This window comes from Oncorhynchus nerka, linkage group LG12 (genome assembly GCF_034236695.1).
Source record: "Oncorhynchus nerka isolate Pitt River linkage group LG12, Oner_Uvic_2.0, whole genome shotgun sequence".
Lineage (NCBI taxonomy): Eukaryota > Metazoa > Chordata > Actinopteri > Salmoniformes > Salmonidae > Oncorhynchus > Oncorhynchus nerka.
In genome coordinates, this window is record NC_088407.1 from 62924756 (window position 1) to 62944823 (window position 20068).

Consider the following 20068-nt stretch of genomic DNA (forward strand, 5'->3'; position numbering starts at 1 on the left):
TGTGAATTTAACAGACTGATATTATTATATTATATTCTAATCTGATTTAGTGGGGTTTGGTTAAATGCGGAAGACACGTTTCAGTTGAATGCATTCAGATGTACAACTGACTAGATATTCCCCTTTCCCTTGATTGGTGCTCTGTGACATTGTCAACAATAAAACAGCAAAAAATGAAATCAAAGATAGATGTTTGTATCTATTCATATCATCACATTCCTATTCCATCCCCCCCCCCCCACACACACACACACACACATACGTGAGTTGAAGGCTCATATAAAATGCACCTGCTTCGAAGCGTATCTTCCAGTCCTTGCTGTTAAAGTTGCTGTCCACCAGGTTCCAAAAGATGTCTGCTCCGTGGGAGAGGGAGAGGGCATGCAGGAGCTGGGGCACGGCCAAGGAGGCCAGCTGGCAGAACTCGGACTTCAGCATGGCCCACAGGCTGGAACACACTATCACATTAGACACACACGCATACCTGGCTGCTCTTCGCGTATTTGATGATCAAGTTCAACTGACATCAAGATCGTGATCAACGATTTCAGTTTCTGCATGCAGCTACATCTCATGGCTCAAGGCATGTTTAAAGAAAGTACGAGTGGAGATTTCTGTAAACAAACAACAAGCTACGTGTGAAACTGCAGGAGGGGCACCATGCGGTGATGGTGACTGCTGACCTGGGAATGAGCATCTTCTCCTGGATGTGGGCCAAGAAATGGGGGTGGTCCTTACGGGCCAGGTACAGACATTCTCCGTGGAGACACAGGATATTCAGACAGTTCAGCATGTTGAACAGGATATCAGGCTCCTCAAACTTAGACATTTCCTACAAAGGGAAGAAAAGGTACATTTCCTTTGCTCACTCAATCTTTTCTAATGAGGATACAGGATTATTGTCTTTGATTAGGCATCTATTATATTCTATAGACAAGTTATATATTGACAAGATGACTTAACATTGGATAAAGGTGGACTGGCAGGTACCTGCAGAATAGTGTATATTAGCTTGAGAGACACAGGGAGCTGCTGGTAGGAAAACTTCTTATCAGCATTATTCTTCATTGCTGTAAGAGAGAAATCGTTGCTGTAAAAAGAGAGAATTCCCCAGCAGAGGAGAAACTATGCAGTGTTTCCTTTTCATGTTGTACGCAGCCTCTGAACTGTTACAGAGAAGTGTTCATCTCATATTTTTTTCTTCATGTCATAAAATACATTTGGGATTAGATGTTGGTAATGCTGAGGTATTTACACCTACACAACTGAGAATTGTTCTGCTTGTGTTTCATCAGATCTGTATCAGTACACTGAGATATTCTGTACTCAATCCAAAACCCTTCCAACCCAAGCTTTATTTCGCCATGAATACATACGTGGGTTGTCAGGAGAGTAACTTTGAATTGTAGGGTTGTCAGTGTGTGTGCTGGCAGGGTTGTCCGCTTCCTCTGCCCCTTGCTTTGTCCGTTGTTCAGGCCCAAACACTTGAGGCAACAGCAATGTGTCCTCCAAGATGTCTGTTGACTCCTATAGTCAAGACACAATAATGTCTACTGACAACCAAATACAGTAAGAATTACAAACCATTGAAAAACAATTGGACCGATTCAGGACATGCTGTTTTTACAGGAGTCTGCTTGTGTGTCTCACCACCAGACGTATCTCCTCCCTGGGGGTGAGTCTCTCCAGGAGCTCACAGCCCAGCTGGTAGCACAAAATGCTGGACTGGCACAGGCTGCACTCCAGAGCCTTCTCATCCTTCTGACAGGTGTGGGAGCCCCCCCACGGGGCCTGGAAGACGTTATTGATGATGCCCACAATGTCCTTCCCCAGGCTGCTTTCCAGACCGAGCATCACGCCGTCATCCTGGAGCTCCATCTGAACAAGGACATTGGAGCTGGGTTTTTTGTGTCAGTTGCCCTGTCTTTTTTTTCTATTTGCTTTTTATTTTTTAGATTATGCACTTTGAGATTATTCTGTATAATGGAAAGCGCTTTACAAATGGATTAAATTATTATTAGTAAGTAAGGAACCACTACAACATTGTTGAAAAGGAGAACCCACAGAAATAGAAAGTGGGACAGAACTCAGCTTGGTGGCTCTGAGGTATTCAATGAGGTATTGTAAAATGTAACAATACTCTATAATTGAACCCATGTCTGCAGTGTATGGGTTTGCCACCTGTTTGAGGATGAGGTCGAACATGAGAATGAAACAGCCCAGGTTCATGTCATCGTCATCACAGTCCAGGTCCAGGGCACAGTGTCCCGTAGCATGGCCCAGGTTCTTAAAGGGGCTGCAGTGCAGGGGGCTCCGGAATGGGCTCCGGAACGGACTGGGGAACGGGCTCACAGTGTTGTGCGGCCCAAGATGGCCTGGATCTGAAACCACGCTTTCCTAGGGACACACACACACACACACACACACACACACACACACACACACACACACACACACACACACACACACACAAACAGGTATCATCGTTCCATAATTGTACTGTCATGAGATCTACCCTCCAAGTTATCAAAGTGTATTCAGGTGTAGAAATATGCTGTGGATAGATGAGCCAAAGGGTTTAACTTTCACAGATAAATCTGAATGATGGCAGAGCTCAATTAAGCCCCTTAAATAGAACTATATTTAGACTTCAGCAGTTACCAGGGCAACACATATGCCTGTGGATGGTTGACAGTAGAGGGTATCCAGCTAGCATATTTGGTTCCTTGGAAGTTGTAGGAACATACTTTTTCTGGTTTGCCATTGGTTCTGGGAACGAAGGCAAGTTCCCTGACTGGTAAAACTGAACATTTTTTTAACGTTCTGAGAACAGAAGTGAAAATGTTGCCTGTTCTGGGAGGTACATTTTTAGATTGCAGGGAGGTTCTGAGAATGTTTAACTGCGGTTCCCTGAAAGTTTTCCTGGGAGGTTTGATAGGTTATTTTAAGGTAATTAAATAACGTTCTGAGAACATAATTCAATATGACTATTAATAACACTGCTTGTTTAGGTTAACTGTTTTGACCTCCAATCACAAATAGGACACATGGACATTGATTTGCTTAGTCATTAATCATGCATACACATTTATTTTTTATTGTTGCACGGCGTCAGGGAGATTGAAACCTATGATCTTCTGTTCTCTATCCATGGAATGTAGACATGATTTATTTTACTCATACAAAGCTGTTCATTTCAGTCTATTCAAACAGACCCCATTTCAAAGCAAACAAGCACACATTAAGATCAGGTGTGGCCAATTATTGGGTGCGGCCTACACACCTGAACACACTTAACAAGATAGAGGATAGAGAGATAGTTTTGTTGATGCTGAGAATGGAATGTGTGTTTTTAAATAACATTATTAAAATGTTCTTTGAACGTTACTAAGGTTTTCTTGTGGGGGTATTTTTGGAAAGTTTTCTTGATGTTCTGAGAACATAACTTTAAACAGAACCATGAGGAAACCTGTAGGAAATGTTATGCTGAAGTATTGAAATTCCCACAATAGAACATTGTTTCTTAACGTTCTCTGATCTATTTGAGAACATTCCCAATGCCAAACCAGTTGGAGAACGTTCCTAGAACATTACCAAAATATGCTTGAACTTTTAGGAAACATTCTGTTATAGTAATGAAATACCAAGCAAATAATGTTTTTTTGTCAAGTTCCTTAAATGTGCTGCCAAGCAACCAAGCAGCTATCCTGCACAATTCCCAGAAAGTTGTGGGAAGGTTGTATGCAAAATAACCATAGGCCAAACCACACTCTCACCAAGCTCTAAGAAACAGATGGTTCTCAGAACATTATGTGCTGGCTGGGTAAGTTGATGACTAGTACGATATCTCACCCTCCGAGCCTCAGTATTTTCACCAGTTAGATCTGAGACTCGAGTCTTTCTCTGATTGGCCAGTTCCTTCACTGAGTTCACCCCGTCAAAGAACATCCCGATCAACAGCTGCAGAGGCACCACAATGTCCAGCTCTGACAACACCTGTGTCCAACCAGACACGCACACACATACACCAACAGGTACACAAACACACAAGAGATCATGCAAAGATGCACACCAAACTCACATACAAGACACATTAATGACAACAGGTTTACACACACACATAAAACACACAAACAGACAACAGAGACATTCAGAGAGGCAAAAGAGAAGACGAATATAAGCAGATAGAAATGTATAAGTAGTACTCTACACATATTCCTGTAGTATGTGTGACCTGTATGCAGGTGAAGTCGGACCTTAGCCAAATACATTTAAACTCAGTTTTTCACAATTCCTGAAATGTAATCTTAGTAAAAAATGCCCTGTCTTAGGTCAGTTAGGATCACCACTTTATTTTGAGAATGTGAAATGTCAGAATAATAGAGATAATTATTTATTTCTGCTTTAATTTCTTTCATCACATTCCCAGTGGGCCAGAACTTTACATACACTCAATGTGCATTTGCTAGCATTTGCTTTAAATTGTTTAACTTGGGTCAAACGTTTCAGGTAGCCTTCCACAAGCTTCCCATAATAAGTTGGATGAATTTTGGCCCATTCCTCCTGACAGAGCTGGTGTAACTGAGTCAGGTTTGTAGGCCTCCTTGCTCGCACATGCTTTTTCAGTTCTGCCCACAAATTTTCTATAGGATTGAGGTCAGGGCTTTGTGATGGACACTCCAATACCTTGACTTTGTTGTCCTTAAGCCATTTTGCCACAATTTTGGAAGTATGTTTGGGGTCATTGTCCATTTGGAAGACCCATTTGCGACCAAGCTTTAACTTCCTGACTGATGTTGAGATGTTGCTTCAATATATCCACATAATTTTCCATCCCTCATGATGCCATCTATTTTGTGAAGTGCACCAGTCTCTCCTGCAGCAAAGCACCCCCACAACTTAATGCTTCACGATTGGGATGGTGTTCTTTGGCTTGAAGGCCTCCCCCTGTCCTCCAAACATAACGATGGTCATTATGCCTAACAGTTCTATTTTTGTTTCATCCGACCAGAGGATATTTCTCCAAAAAGTGCGATCTTTGTTCCCATGTGCAGTTGCAAACCGTAGTCTGGCTTTTTTATGGCGATTTTGGAGCAGTGTCTTCTTCCCTGCTGAGTGGCCTTTCAGGTTATGTCGATATAGGACTAATTTTACTGTGGATATAGATACTTTTGTACCTGTTTCCTCCAGCATCTTCACAAGGTCCTTTGCTGTTGTTCTGGGATTGATTTGCACTTTTTGCACCAAAGTAGGTTCATGTCTAGGAGACAGAATGCACCTCCTTCCTGAGCGGTATGACAGCTGCGTGGTCCCATGATGTTTATACTTGCATACTATTGTTTGTACAGATGAACGTGGTACCTTCAGGCGTTTGGAAATTGCTCCCACGGATGAACCAGACAGGTAGAGGTCTACAATTTTATTTCTGAGGTCTTGGCTGATTTATTTTGATTTTCCAAGGATGTCAAGCAAAGAGGCACTGAGTTTGAAGGTAGGCCTTGAAATACATCCACAGGTACACCTCCAATTGACTCAAATGATGTCAATTTGCCTATCTGAAACTTCTAAAGCCATGACGTCATTTTCTAGAATTTTCCAAGCTGTTTAAAGGCACAGTCAATTTAGTGTATGTAAACTTCTGACCCACTGGAATTGTGAAACAATCCTTCTGTCAACAATTGTTGAAAAAATGTCTTGTGTCATGCACAAAGTAGATGTCCTAACAATAGTCCTAACAATAGTTGGTTAACAAGAAATTTGTGGAGTGGTTGAAAAACTAGTTTTAATGACTCCAACCTAAGTGTATGTAAACTTCTGACTTCAACTGTATATATTCAGATTGAATTACTTTGGTGTCTGTTATCACAGTCGTGAAAGAAACCCTTCCATGTATATAGGACAGCAGGCTGTGAGTGCATATGGAATCAAAAGCAAAATCCCTCCTCTCTCACTCTTAGAACTCGTCTCATGCTAGCCTTGTGACCCAGTTCCATATTCAGTACAGCCCCTGCCCAGGCACTCACACATCATGACAACCTGTTCATTTCATTTCAACCACACAATATGAAATGGATCCTCATAAAAAGCCACAGGCCTTATACTCACATGCAGCCAGAGCAGAGCCTGCTCCTGCACAGAGGCTGGGTATCCTGAGAACCTGCAGCTAATGAACCCAAACATCTCCTCCATGGAGAAGGGCAGAGGGCACAGCTCAATGTCAAACATCTTGCTGCAGGGGGGGCAGAGGGGTGAGGAGTGAGGGGCCATGCTTTTAAAGTTGAGCATTTGGTATATCCCCTCTCAGGTGTATCACTAGCAGGTGGGACCATGGAAACCATTTTCACTGTGTGTTACACATAGTCACATATAATTTCACACAACATTCTATTATTCGCACAAGACAGAAAATGATTTGTGCATGATCAGTAACCATAGGACACCATTGAACTAGGTGACTTGGAGGAGGTCCAGTATACAGTACCTGAGCACTTCTCTGAACTCCTTGAGCTGCTGGTCAGGCACCTCAGTGCGGATGGCCTCCAGCCACTCTGGCATGAAGCACTCCCATAGCGGCTGGCTGATCACATTGTAGGGGATCAGGCACAGGATCCGGTTCAGCCCCTCTTTCAGCTGGGTCACCGTGCTGCAAGACTTATCCCAGTAACCCCCCACCTGGGGATATGGGTACATAGACACATAAACAAGGTCAGGGGGATAATAACCAAGGGGGATATTCACCAAGAAACACAACCATCACACACTGTCCCTCCAGTGTGCATTGTCCCCAGAGAAACATTCCTAACCTCATACTACCTACCCTACATTACACCTTTACAACCCCTCACGTACACTTACTGAGCCGCCTTTACCCTCCAACACCCCTTCTCCTTCCCCGCTCCTCCTCACCCTGGCAAACTCCACCGGCTTGGGCAGCAGGCACATCACCATGACGTCAAAGCGCACATCACACACGGTCTTCAACCACTTGGTGACAAACTGGGGCTTGAGCTTCTCCACCAGGGAGCCCACCTCGTCGTCCATCATGTAGGCTGTGGAGTGGAACCACTGGAACACCATGCTCACCAGCCGCGCCAGGCTCTCAGTGGGCGTGTTCTCACTGGGGGTGCACAGGCTCACCTTCAGGGGTGGGGGCAAGGATGGGGTGTAACATGGTCAGTCAGGGGCTTCCAAGATCGGAGACGGATACGGTTAAAGCATTATAATGTTGCACTATGAAGAGAGTACAGCACAGGCTGGTAATAAGAGCCCAGACAGGTGTGTCAACATCCTAATCTCTCAACTGTGATAGTGAGTAATAGACCAGCGAGCCACGCACCAGGAACCAGATGCCAAACTGACTGAGGAGCCTCTGGTCGTGCTGGTCGTCCTCCTTGTTGTCAAAGTCGATGTTGTCCAGGGAGTGGTGGGAGGCAGACAGGCCCATCTGACGACGCCTGTTCAGCTCAAACTCACGCAGCTCCGCGTGGATCTCTGCCTCCTTCAGTAGACTGATGTTGATAGATGGATGGAGAGAGAGGGGGGATAAAGAGAGATACAGACAGAAAGACAAGAGGGAGATAGACAGATAGTGATAGAGAGATAACTGTGGTTGTATACAGTGCTACTGTGAAGCATGCGGTTGGTTGCCTGTGTTGTCTGTGATGCTGTGACGCAGCGGTCTAAGGCACTGCATCTCAGTGCAAGAGGCGTCACTACAGACCCTGGTTCGATTCCAGGCTGTATCACAACCAGCCGTGATTGGGAGTCTCGTAGGGCGGCGCACAATTGGCCCAGCGTTGTCTGGGTTAGGGTAGGCCGTCATTTTAAATAAGAGTTTGTTCTTAACTGACTTGCCTAGTTAAATAAAGGTTAAATAAATTAAATGCACCAAATACAAATAAAAATACCTGATAACAGCCTCCACAGTACACACCAGCTCCTCTGCCCCACACTCGCGGGTGTTGATGGGAGGTGGGGAGGTCTGGTACAGATGGGTCTCCGCCGCAGTCCCCACCTCGCTGCTGTGGTGGTTGACATGGCAACGCTTGCAGTAGCGGACGGGTCGGTTGCCATGGCGCCCGCAGCAACCAGCTGAGAAGCAGGTGACAACTGCCCTCCTGACATGAGAGCTACAGTTCTACAAGACAGAGGGGACAATGAGATAAAACAACTCCTCGTATAATTTATAAACTGAGAAAATATAAGAATCCTAATAAACTGTTTTCACTGTGAAAAAAAGCTATCCTTAAAAGGTCCTATGCCTCAATAAATTAATTGATGTGTAAACGTCCTAAATTAAAAGAACGAGTTGTGTTCTTTTTGTGTGTGTATGCTAATGAATAGGCTGCCATGGGACAGATAGCATCATTCTTAGATAGAGACTGTACATATGGTGTCTTATTGGTTTCATCTGATCAGCCACTGAAACCTCCGGCCTTTCAAATGAACAGATCCTCTCTCTCTGTTCTCTTCCTGTCTTCCCCCCTCTCTCTCTGTTCTCTTCCTGTCTTCCCCCCTCTCTCTCTCTGTTCTCTTCCTGACTTCCCCCCTCTCTCTCTGTTCTCTTCCTGTCTTCTCCCCTCTCTCTCTGTTCTCTTCCTGTCTTCCCCCCTCTCTCTCTGTTCTCTTCCTGTCTTCCCCCTCTCTCTCTGTTCTCTTCCTGTCTTCCCCCTCTCTCTCTGTTCTCTTCCTGTCTTCCCCCTCTCTCTCTGTTCTCTTCCTGTCTTCCCCCTCTCTCTCTCTGTTCTCTTCCTGACTTCCCCCTCTCTCTCTGTTCTCTTCCTGTCTTCTCCCCTCTCTCTCTGTTCTCTTCCTGTCTTCCCCCTCTCTCTCTGTTCTCTTCCTGTCTTCCCCCTCTCTCTCTGTTCTCTTCCTGACTTCCCCCTCTCTCTCTGTTATCTTCCTGACTTCCCCCTCTCTCTCTGTTATCTTCCTGTCTTCTCCCCTCTCTCTCTGTTCTCTTCCTGTCTTCTCCCCTCTCTCTCTGTTCTCTTCCTGTCTTCTCCCCTCTCTCTCTGTTCTCTTCCTGTCTTCCCCCCTCTCTCTCTGTTCTCTTCCTGTCTTCCCCCTCTCTCTCTGTTATCTTCCTGTCTTCTCCCCTCTCTCTCTGTTCTCTTCCTGTCTTCTCCCCTCTCTCTCTAAAACATCATCATTTCAAACCTTGCTTACATTTGTATACGATCACATATACTGTATCTCGCTATTATGCATGGGAATCCTTTGGAACAGATTTCTAAAATTCTAATCAATTGGAGCTGATTTACTGGTGTTTTTACGGTCTTCTATGTCCAACAAAAACAAATAAAAAACAACTTTGCTCAGATAACTTGGGGTGCCAAATAAAATCACCTGTGGGTTGGGGAACACGGCACTACAGTATATCTTATACTGTAACTGCAGAGCACTGTGAAAGCAATCCCTATTCTAGCTGTAACTCTGACAAGCAATCACATCTCAGATAGAACAATGATGTGTGTGCTGATAATGAGAGAGTTGGCGTGGATCCAGGTAAGAGCTTTCTGCAGTGGGACAAAGCCTATTGAAAAGGCTGTGTGAGGATTAAAACTACTGCTGGATGAACTAGATATAGGACAGCTGTTTCCCATGACAACCCTGGGCTGCTCAGCTTAGTCTTTTCTTTTGATTATACTTTTTAAACTCTGCATCGTTGTGAAGGGCTCATAAGCAAGCATTTCACGGTTAAGTCTACACCCGTAACATTTGATTTGATTTGATACACTACCCGACAGATTTGTGTGTCAGTCTCCGTGGGAACCAAGGGGGAACTTTTATGCCTTTGGACTGTGTTCCGGAACAAACATCATGCCCTGCCAGTTCCATTAAGACTGGACCATCCATTAGACAAGTAATGAACAGAGTGTTCGAGTGAATGGACTCTCCAAATGAAAGTGCACGGTCCTTAAACACTTCAGAGATAAATGTGATGGTCTGCTATATGAAATGTCGAAGTGCAAGTTGTAGCTTCTTTGGGCCTTGTTAGCCTGTAGCAGGCTAGCATCGTGTTTCTTTTGCCACTACTTAAAATGACACAAGTGGTTATCTCTCTCCTGTCCTCAAATCAATTACACAGCAGTTTTACTGCTCATGATTAAATGAACACTGGGTGGATGTTGGCATGAAGGCATGATATTTATACACAACCAGCAATGACATAGCAAGGGAGGCCCAGCCACAGTCCGTGATTATGTACGCAAAGCCTTCCAACAGAGAAGTAAACAAATACTAGCAAACAATTCTATTCACCGGTCTACTTCACTTGTTGCTCTAATATGAAGAAGAAAGGGGTACTCTTGTTTAGCCATGAGTTTTACCACTATGAATACTGCAAACAAACACAAACACAAACACAAACACAAACACATATCAATGCACCAACGTTCATGTCTTACCTTCTTTTGACAAATAGCAGATATCTCAGCTGTAAAAATGAGGCCACAGAGGTATTCAGTATAACATACACACAGACAATGGGTTCACTCAGCCTAAATAACTCCCCTCTGATTGACTCGATTTTGGGGGTATTGAGGTACATGTGTGCGTGTATGTACTTGTATATGTGTGTGAGAGAGGGAGAGAGAGAGAGATGGCAACCTGAACGCTAATACTTGTTTGCTAACACTCACCTTGGGGCAAGAGCACATCAACAAGCCATTCTGAATGGTCTCTGTAAAGGTCACAGGAATATGTAAATCAAATTATAGTTAGCTGAGAATAACTCTGTTGAAAATACACTTCCAGCAAAGGAATTATGCAACCATGGTGATGCTTCTCCCTTGGGATAAAGACCAGAATAATGAAGCAGACAGCAGGTGATGTTTGGAATGGCATCTATGTGGAGAGAAAGAGGTTACAACCACATACCCTGCTATCCTTTGGCTGCACTCCTCACAGATGTATAGAGGAGGGGGCTTGTCTCCCAGTGCAACGGAGAGGGTGGGGTCGATGCACATCTATAGGGCGACAACAGACAGTTACTGAATCCAGATGGAATATACAGTAGTAGCAGTGATATCTAGCTTTAGGGGTCATAAGAAGTGTATACCACACCTTATTTCTCCACGTGATAACACCTCAAACTCAAATAAATGTATATGTGTGTGTGTGTGTGTGTGTGTGTGTGTGTGTGTGTGTGTGTGTGTGTGTGTGTGTGTGTGTGTGTGTGTGTATATAATGTCCTCTTTACCTGTCTCTGCTGCTGGCTGCATGCATATGGTTCTGTTCAGTTCTTTATGATCTGTGCATGGCCCTGTATTAAGCTACAGTGCTTATGGCCTAGATGCTCAGATGGTGTTCTGTAATTTACTGCTCTCGCTTACAGGCGCCCTATCCTCAGGGGCGGCATGGGGTCATCGCTTCCAATTAGCCCCCCCCACACACACACACCCTCTGCAATCCTGGGTAATTGAAATCCGGCCCCTGTCCCTGCCCCTGTTCCCGTCTCTGCTCTACTTGTCTGTTTTTAGCACAGTTGAGCAGAGACAGGCTGAGCATAGCAAACAGGCCTTGAGTCGGGTGGCCACTGATATCATTACCCCATGGAACTACCACAGTGACTCAAACAATCCCTGGCTCATTTAACGTTGCACTTACAGCAGCAAACACCAAGACACTTTAACACACCATGGCAATCTGGCACATACTGTGTGTATTCACTTTATGTTTGTGTACACAATGGATGTTCTCATTGAATATATCGGTCTTGTATGTGTTTTATATTGGCTACAGTGCACAGCAGTTACTCAGACGTTACCTTGACAGCAGGCTTATTGATGGCATTGTGACACTCAATGTGTTGGCAATGGATGGGATTCCAAGCTGTGGCAGGAGGAAATAGAATAGAGGGAGAGAAGGAAAGGGGAAAAGGTAGTGTGGGAGGAGGGTTAGACTGCTGCAACCTGAGATCTACAGATGTGGGATCTTATTTTGAGACAGTTTGCTACAGCAGGAAAATAATTCTGCTGCAACAGGAAATGTGAATTATTATGTGGATTAGAATTAATATTATAATTAATGGACATTTTTGTTGGGGTTGATACATTTTTCGTAAAAGGAAAATCAAGTCTGAAATTTCAAAGTGGAAATTACAAACTTCAGAATCATTTTCAAACCTCAAATACACTATACGTTTTAAATGTCCTGTATGTCCTGTATTGCTGGAATGTTCTCCTGCAACAGGGTGATCAAATAAAAATCCTACACCTGTATTGCATACAAGCACAGCCTGACAGGCAGACCATAAGCAACCTCACCTGTGTATTGCAGTCCACTGTATTCACTGATGGCTCCTGGGGGCTTTAGGTTTGGCCAGTAATGAAAGAGCATCTGCACGGCTGGAGGCTTGACTTGGGATGGTCCGTACGAAATGACATACAGCAGGTCCTGACACAGCACAACACAGGCCATAGTGATGAGCTAACGTGTAAGACCTTCACAAAGCTTTTCACTGACACTTTCCATATCTACAGATGTAGGATCTTAATTTGAGCAAGTAAATAATCCTGCAGCAACAGAAAATGTAAATGATTATGTGGATTACAATTCATGGACATCACCCTGTTGCAGTTCTCCTTCAAGAGGGTGATCAAATGAAGATCCTTCACCTGTATGAGAGAGTTGTTTGGGCATCTAATCTATGTGAATTATGACACATTCCATTTGTGAACATATACCTTCCACACTTCCTGCTTGTGCTTCATAAGACACTCCAACAATTGACAGTGATATACTGGAAACAAATAGACAAAGATTTAAGTCACATAGGTGGCAGGTACAACACAGTATGAAATCAAAAGACATGCTGTACGACATGACAGAAAAACTGTGACGTACTGTACTGGTTGGGAATAACCTAAGTTACACGTTTACCTGGGTTGGAAGTGTACTGCATAGCAATCATTAGCATAGAGGAGGCAGAGAGATTGACATATGCTGGAACGCCCCCTTCTCTTCTAGTGGAACCCACTAAAAAAGGGCAGAAAAGAGAAGAAACAACCCAAGCCTCATGAAGTAGTGCTTTACAGTAGGACACCAACCAAACAGTTCCTTTGATATTGTGATGCACATTGATATTTCTGCTAAAAAGATATGGCTACTCATATTAAATTATACTTATCCCACTTAATGACTTGTCTTGAATTCAACAGTGTTTTTTTTCTCATATGCATGTAGATGGATGTTTGATGCAGAGTGGCTGTACTCACATATAGCCATGGGGAGGAAAGAGGTGCTCAGGTACTCAATGATGTCTTTGTGAAGGAATGGGGGGAATGTAGCTAAAGTGGAGATCATAGTGTAGGGTAAAGTGCTGAGAATATCGTCACTGAGAAAGGGCAGGAGGCAAGTTGTTGTGTAAAATATGGACTGTCCAAGATCTGATGGGAGAAGGGAGAGCCAAAACGCACAAACACAGAGAGACAGAAATTCAATGAAATGTACATATTTTGCAAAGTAAATAAAAAATATAGCATTAAAACTTAAAGGAAACGCATAAATATATAGAATTTGTATAAATCAGATCTGTTCAGATATTTGTGTATTCAAGTATTTTCTTGGTTTTTTTATTCTGTGTTTTTGAGTATTTTCAAATACACATCCCAAAACAAGTACTTTTATTTGAGTATTTGAATGGTTATTTGTAAAAATCAAATAGATGACCAAATTGTATTTGAAAGTATTTTCATACTTTATTTCAAATACTATTTTCCAAATTGCTGGGTTAAATGCATGGGAGTATATTTGAGTGTATTTTCCAAATATGTTCCAATATTCAAATACTTCAAATAAATATGTATCTGAATACTTGTCTTGAAATATATTGAAAAGTAATTAAAATACCTGAAAAAGAATTTGAACCCAGGTTTGGTATAAAAACAACATCCTGAGAGAGCATTGTGATACTGATGCTTACACTCAGCAAAGGGTAGGGCTTTCCAGTCAAGAAGTTAGGCTTTCATGCTTTTAAATTTTTTAAAACTAATCAATTAGTCATGAAACACTACTGTTGCAAACATTCTATATACTCAGATATACAGTTGAAGTCGGAAGTTTACAAACATCTTAGCCAAATACATTTCAACTCAGTTTTTCACAATTCCTGACATTTAATCCTCGTAAAAAAATCCCTGTCTTAGGTCAGATAAGATCACCACTTTATTTTAAGAAAGTGAAATATCAGAATGATAGTAGAGAGAAGGTAGCATTGCCTTTAAATTGTTTAACTTGGGTCAAACGTTTCGGGTAGCCTTCCACAAGCTTCCCACAATAAGTTAGGTGAATTTTGGCCCATTCCTCCTGACAGAGTCAGGTTTGTAGGCCTCCTTGCTCCCACACGCTTTTTCAGTTCTGCCCACACATTTTCTATAGGATTGAGGTCAGGGCTTTGTGATGGACACTCCAATACCTTGACTTTGTTGTCCTTAAGCCATTTTTCCACAAATTTGGAAGTATGCTTGGGGTCATTGTCCATTTGGAAGACCCATTTGTGACCAAGCTTTAACTTCCTGGCTGATGTCTTGAGATGTTGCTTCAATATATCCACATAGTTTTCCTCCCTTATGATGTCATCTATTTTGTGAAGTGCACCAGTCCCTCCTGCAGCCAAGCACCCCCACAACATGATGCTGCCACCCCCATGCTTCACGGTTGGGATGAGGATCTTCGGCTTGCAACCCTCCCCCTTTTTCACCCAAACATAACGATGGTCATTATGGCCAAACAGTTTCATCAGACCAGAGGACATTTCTCCAAAAAGTACGATCTTTGTCCCCATGTGCAGTTGCAAACCAGCTTTTTTTATGACGGTTTTGGAGCAGTGGCATCTCCCTTGCTGAGCGGCATTTCAGGTTATGTCGATATAGGACTCATTTTATTGTGGATATAGATACTTTTGTACCGGTTTCCTCCAGCATCTTCACATGGTCCTTTGCTGTTGTTCTGGGATTGATTTGCACTTTTTGCACCAAAGTATGTTTATCTCTAGGTATGAGCGGTATGACAGCTGCGTGGTCCCATGGTGTTTATACTTGCGTACAATTGTTTGTACAGATGAACGTGGTACCTTCAGGCATTTGGAAATTGCTCCCAAAGTTGAACCAGACTTGTGGAGGTCTACAAAACATTTTCTGAGGTCTTGGATGATTTCTTTTGAAGATTACATATACTTAGGTTGGAGTCATTAAAACTCGTTTTTCAACAACTCCACAAATTTCTTGTTAACAAACTATAGTTTTGGCAAGTCGGTTAGGACATCTACTTTGTGCGTGACACAAGTAAGTTTTCCAACAATTGTTGACAGACAGCTTATTTCACTTATAATTCACTGTATCACAATTCCAGTGGATCAGAAGTTTACATACACTAAGTTAACTGTGCCTTTAAACAGCTTAGAAAATTCCAGAAAATTATATCATGGCTTTAGAAGCTTCCGATAGGCTAATTGACATCATTTGAGTCAATTGGAGGTATACCTGTGGATGTATTTCAAGGCCTACCTTCAAACTCAGTGCCTCTTTGCTTGACATCATGGGAAAATCAAAATAAACCAGCCAAGACCTCAGAAATAAAATTGTAGACCTCCACAAGTCAGGTTCAGCCTTGGGAGCAATTTCCAAACGCCTGAAGGTACCACGTTCATCTGTACAAACAATAGTACGCAAGTATAAACCCCATGGGACCACGCGACCGTCATACCGCTCAGGAAGGAGATGCGTTCTGTCTCCTAGAGATGAACGTGGATTGATGGCAGCATTCGTGCAAAACTGAAAGCACGAACCACTGCTTTTAATCAGGGCAAGGCGACCGGAAACATGACCGAATACAAACAGTGTAGCTATTCCCTCCGCAAGGCAATCAAACAAGCTAAGCGTCAGTATAGAGACAAAGTAGAGTCGTAATTCAACGGCTCAGTCACGAGAGGTATGTGGCAGGGTCTACAGTCAGTCATGGACTACGAAAAGAAAACCGGCCCCGTCGCGGACCACGATGTCCTGCTCCCAGACAAACTAAACAACTTCTTTGCTTGCTTTGAGGACAATACAGTGCCAACAACACAGTCTGCTACCAAAATCTGTGAGCTCTCCTTCACCGCAGTCAACGTTAGTAAAGCATTTACACGTGTTAACCCTCGCAAGGCTGCTGGCCCAGACAGCATCCCTAGCAGTGTCCTCAGAGCATGCGCATACCAGGTGGCTGGTGTGTTTACCGACATATTCAATCAATCCTTATCCCAGTCCGTTGTTCCCACATGCTTCAAGAGGGCCACCATTGTTCCAGTTCCCAAGAAAGCTAAGGTAACTGAGCTAAATGACTATCGCCCCGTAGGACTCACCTCCGTCATCATGAAGTGCTTTGAGAGACTAGCCAAGGATCATATCACCTCCATGCAACCTGACACCCTAGACCCACTCCAATTAGCTTACTGCCCCAATAGGTCCACTGACGACACAATCGCAATCACACTACACACTGCCCTAACCCATCTGGATAAGAGGAATACCTACGTAAGAATGCTGTTCATCGATTACAGCTCAGTATTTAACACCATAGTACACTCCAAACTCGTCATTAAGCTCGAGACCCTGGGTCTCGACCCTGCCCTGTGCAACTGGGTCCTGGACTTCCTGACGGGCCACCCCCAGGTGGTGAGGGTAGGAAACACTGGGGCACCACAAGGGTGCGTTATCAGCCCTCTCCTGTACTCGCTGTTCACCCATGACTGCGTGGCCATGCACGCCTCCAACTCAATCATCAAGTTTGCAGACGATACTACAGTGGTTGGCTTGATTACCAACAACGACGAGACGACCTACAGGGAGGAGGTGAGGGCCCTCGGAGTGTGGGGTCAGGAGAATAACCTCACCCTCAATGTCAACAAAACAAAGGAGAGGATCGTGGACTTCAGGAAACAGCAGAGGGAACAACCCCCTATCCACATTGACGGGACAGTAGTGGAGAAGGTGGAAAATGTTAAGTTCCACATCACGGACAAACTGAATTGGTCCACCCACACAGACAGCGTGGTGAAGAAGGCGCAACAGTGCCTCTTCAACCTCAGGATGCTGAAGAAATTCTGCTTGTCACCAAAAACACTCACAAACTTTTACAGATGCACAATCGAGAGCATCCTGTCGGGCTGTATCACCGCCTGGTACGGCAATTGCTCCGCACACAACCGTAAGGCTCTCCAGAGGGTAGTGAGGTCTGCACAACGCATCACCGGGGGAAAACTACCTGCTCTCAAGGACACCTACACCACCCGATGTCACAGGAATCCCAAAAAGATCATCAAGGACAACAACCACCCGAGCCACTGCCTGTTCACCCTACTATCATCCAGAAGGCGAGGTCAGTACAGGTGCATCAAAGCTGGGACCGAGAGACTGAAAAACAGCTTCTATCTCAAGGCCATCAGACTGTTAAACAGCCATCACTAACATTGAGTGGCTGCTGCCAACATACTGACTCAATCTCTAGCCACTTTAATAATAAAAAATGGGATGTTATAAATGTATCATTAGACACTTTAAACTATGCCACTTTATATAATGTTTACATACCCTACACTACTCGTCTTATATGTATATACTGTACTCTATACCATCTACCGCATCTTGCCTATACCGTTCGGCCATCGCTCATCCATATATACTGTTATGTACATATTCTTATTCATTCCTTTACACTTGTGTGTATAAGGTATTTGTTGTGAAATTGTTAGATTACTTGTTAGATATTACAGCATGGTCGAAACTGGAATCACAAGCATTTCGCTACACTCGCATCAACATCTGCTAACCATGTGTATGTGACAAACATTTTTTTATTTGATTTGCCTGTGGTGCGAAAAGTGAAAATCAATCCCAGAACAACAGCAAAGGACCCTGTGAAGATGCTGGAGGAAACAGGTACAAAAGTATCTATATCCACAGTAAAACGAGTCCTATATCGACATAACCTGAAAGGCCGCTCAGCAAGGAAGACGCCACTGCTCCAAAATCGCCATAACAAAGCCAGACTACGGTTTGCAACTGCACATGGGGACAAAGATCGTACGTTTTGGAGAAATGTCCTCTGGTCTGATGAAAAAAATAGAACTGTTTGGCCATAATGACCATCATTATGTTTGGAGGAAAAAGGGGGAGGCTTGCAAGCCAAAGAACACCATCCCAACCATAAAGTATCATGTTGTGCGGCTGCTTTGCTGCAGGAGAGACTGGTGCAGTTCACAAAATAGATGGCATCATGAGGGAGGAGAATTATGTGGCTATATTGAAGCAACATCTCAAGTCATCAGTCAGGAAGATAAAGCTTGGTCGCAAATGTGTCTTCCAAATGGACAATGACCCCAAGCATACTTCCAAAGTTGTAGCAAAATGGCTTAAGGACAACAAAGTCAAGGTATTGGAGTGTCCATCACAAAGCCCTGACCTCAAACCTATAGAAAATTTGTGGGCAGAACTGAAAAAGCGTGTGCAAGCCTACAAACCTGACTCAGCTACACCAGCTCTGTCAGGAGGAATGGGACAAAATTCACCCAACTTATTGTGGGAAGCTTGTGGAAGGCAACCTGAAACGTTTGACCCAAGTTAAACCATTTAAAGGCAATGCTACCAAATACTAATTGAGTGCATGTAAACTTCTGACCCACTGGGAATGTGATGAAACAATAAAAGCTGAAATAAATAATTCTGTCTACAATTATTCTGACATTTCACATTCTTAAAATAAAGTGGTGATCCTAACTGACGTAAGACAGGGAATTTTTACTAGGATTAAATTTCAGGAATTGTGAAAAACTGAGTTGAAATGTACTTGGCTAAGGTGTATGTAAACTGCCAACTTCAACTGTATTAACAGACTTGCTATTGACAGATTACTATTCCCTGGTGCAGTTAATAGATACACAACATATGCTAGCCATAGCAATTTAACCTTTAAATGGCTTTTCTGCAAATACATTTTCAATGCATTTTTCCAATTTCACATTCTCATTTACAAAGAGAAAGCAAACAGTTAATACATGTTTACAGTACTACAGTATGTCTGTAAATTCCATGTTCTATGTTATCAACAAAGTGAGCTGTCAGGATCCAGCGTGTTCCCCATCACCCCATGCATCCCTTCAGATCATCTGTGGGACTGAGGCGGGGGGAGGGGGGGATGGACATGTACAGAGGACACCCTGGCTTCACTCACCATGCTGACCGTGCTGCAGCAGGGGCACCAGGTCAAGCAGGGTCACGAGGGTGGCATAGAGCCCCTGATAGTCCAGAGAGGGGTACTCTGAGAGCTGAGCGTCCCGACTCTGCCCCCCGCGGTCTGACGGGGCATCACGCAGAACGCTGTAAAGGAGGGAGCGAGTAACTGTAGGGTTGATGGAACTGACTTGTGGTCTTAGAGATGGGGTGAGTGGGAATGGCACAGGAAAAAGACACATGGTCATGGGCACGGCCAAATTGGATGCTTCCTGGTTCTCCTTCCTGCCTGTGCGGGACAGAATGCTGCTCCGGGGGTGAGGAGGTAGGGGGGGAGGGGGGAACAAGGGAAAAAAGAGACAACAAAGAAACAAAGAAACAGCACATTACATTGAAATGGCACTACAGAGACAGGGTAAATAGAAAAGAACTAACCCAGATAGACTCCACATAGGATGCAGTGTCTATAATATTTCACTGAAGGCATGGGGAATTGTTCCCTGCTTTATCTGTTCAGTGTCATATAAAATTACTTAAATTTTCTATTTCACTTTTTGTACATCTCTTTGTCTTCTAAAAACAAAAAATATGAACAGAAACGTTTGCAAAAACTGCAATGACCACTGCATCTCATGCGTATCTGGTGACAAGGAGCAAGAATGTAAAAAATTGCATGTTTTCAGTGGCAACCCCATACTTCTCCAAAGGGGAAACTGCAAATGGTTTTCCCTCTATGGCTGCTATATTCCGATCAGATGGATTCAGCAACCGCCATACAGTGAGGCCAATGGGCCATGATGTTTCTCAGGGAAATATCTCCTGTTTTGTGGGGCTGTCGTGAAGGACGGGAGCAACAC

At 43.7% G+C, this 20068-nt stretch overlaps 1 protein-coding gene across 1 annotated transcript in view; it reads right to left on the bottom strand.

Moving 5' to 3' along the window:
• LOC115138548 (protein unc-79 homolog) overlaps positions 1-19496 on the bottom strand; it is a 45226-nt gene extending 25730 nt beyond the window's left edge. Inside the window, 21 exon segments of the mRNA XM_065025720.1 lie at positions 291-448; positions 684-832; positions 991-1070; positions 1377-1527; positions 1651-1878; positions 2182-2397; positions 3853-3996; positions 6106-6229; positions 6482-6672; positions 6907-7137; positions 7337-7508; positions 7908-8137; positions 10410-10438; positions 10644-10684; positions 10882-10970; positions 11771-11835; positions 12270-12399; positions 12690-12745; positions 12886-12981; positions 13221-13391; positions 19213-19496. Of these exon segments, the coding sequence (XP_064881792.1) occupies positions 291-448; positions 684-832; positions 991-1070; positions 1377-1527; positions 1651-1878; positions 2182-2397; positions 3853-3996; positions 6106-6229; positions 6482-6672; positions 6907-7137; positions 7337-7508; positions 7908-8137; positions 10410-10438; positions 10644-10684; positions 10882-10970; positions 11771-11835; positions 12270-12399; positions 12690-12745; positions 12886-12981; positions 13221-13391; positions 19213-19459 (2998 nt within the window). The 5' untranslated portion in view covers positions 19460-19496.
• Between the last annotated feature and the right edge of the window lie 572 nt (positions 19497-20068).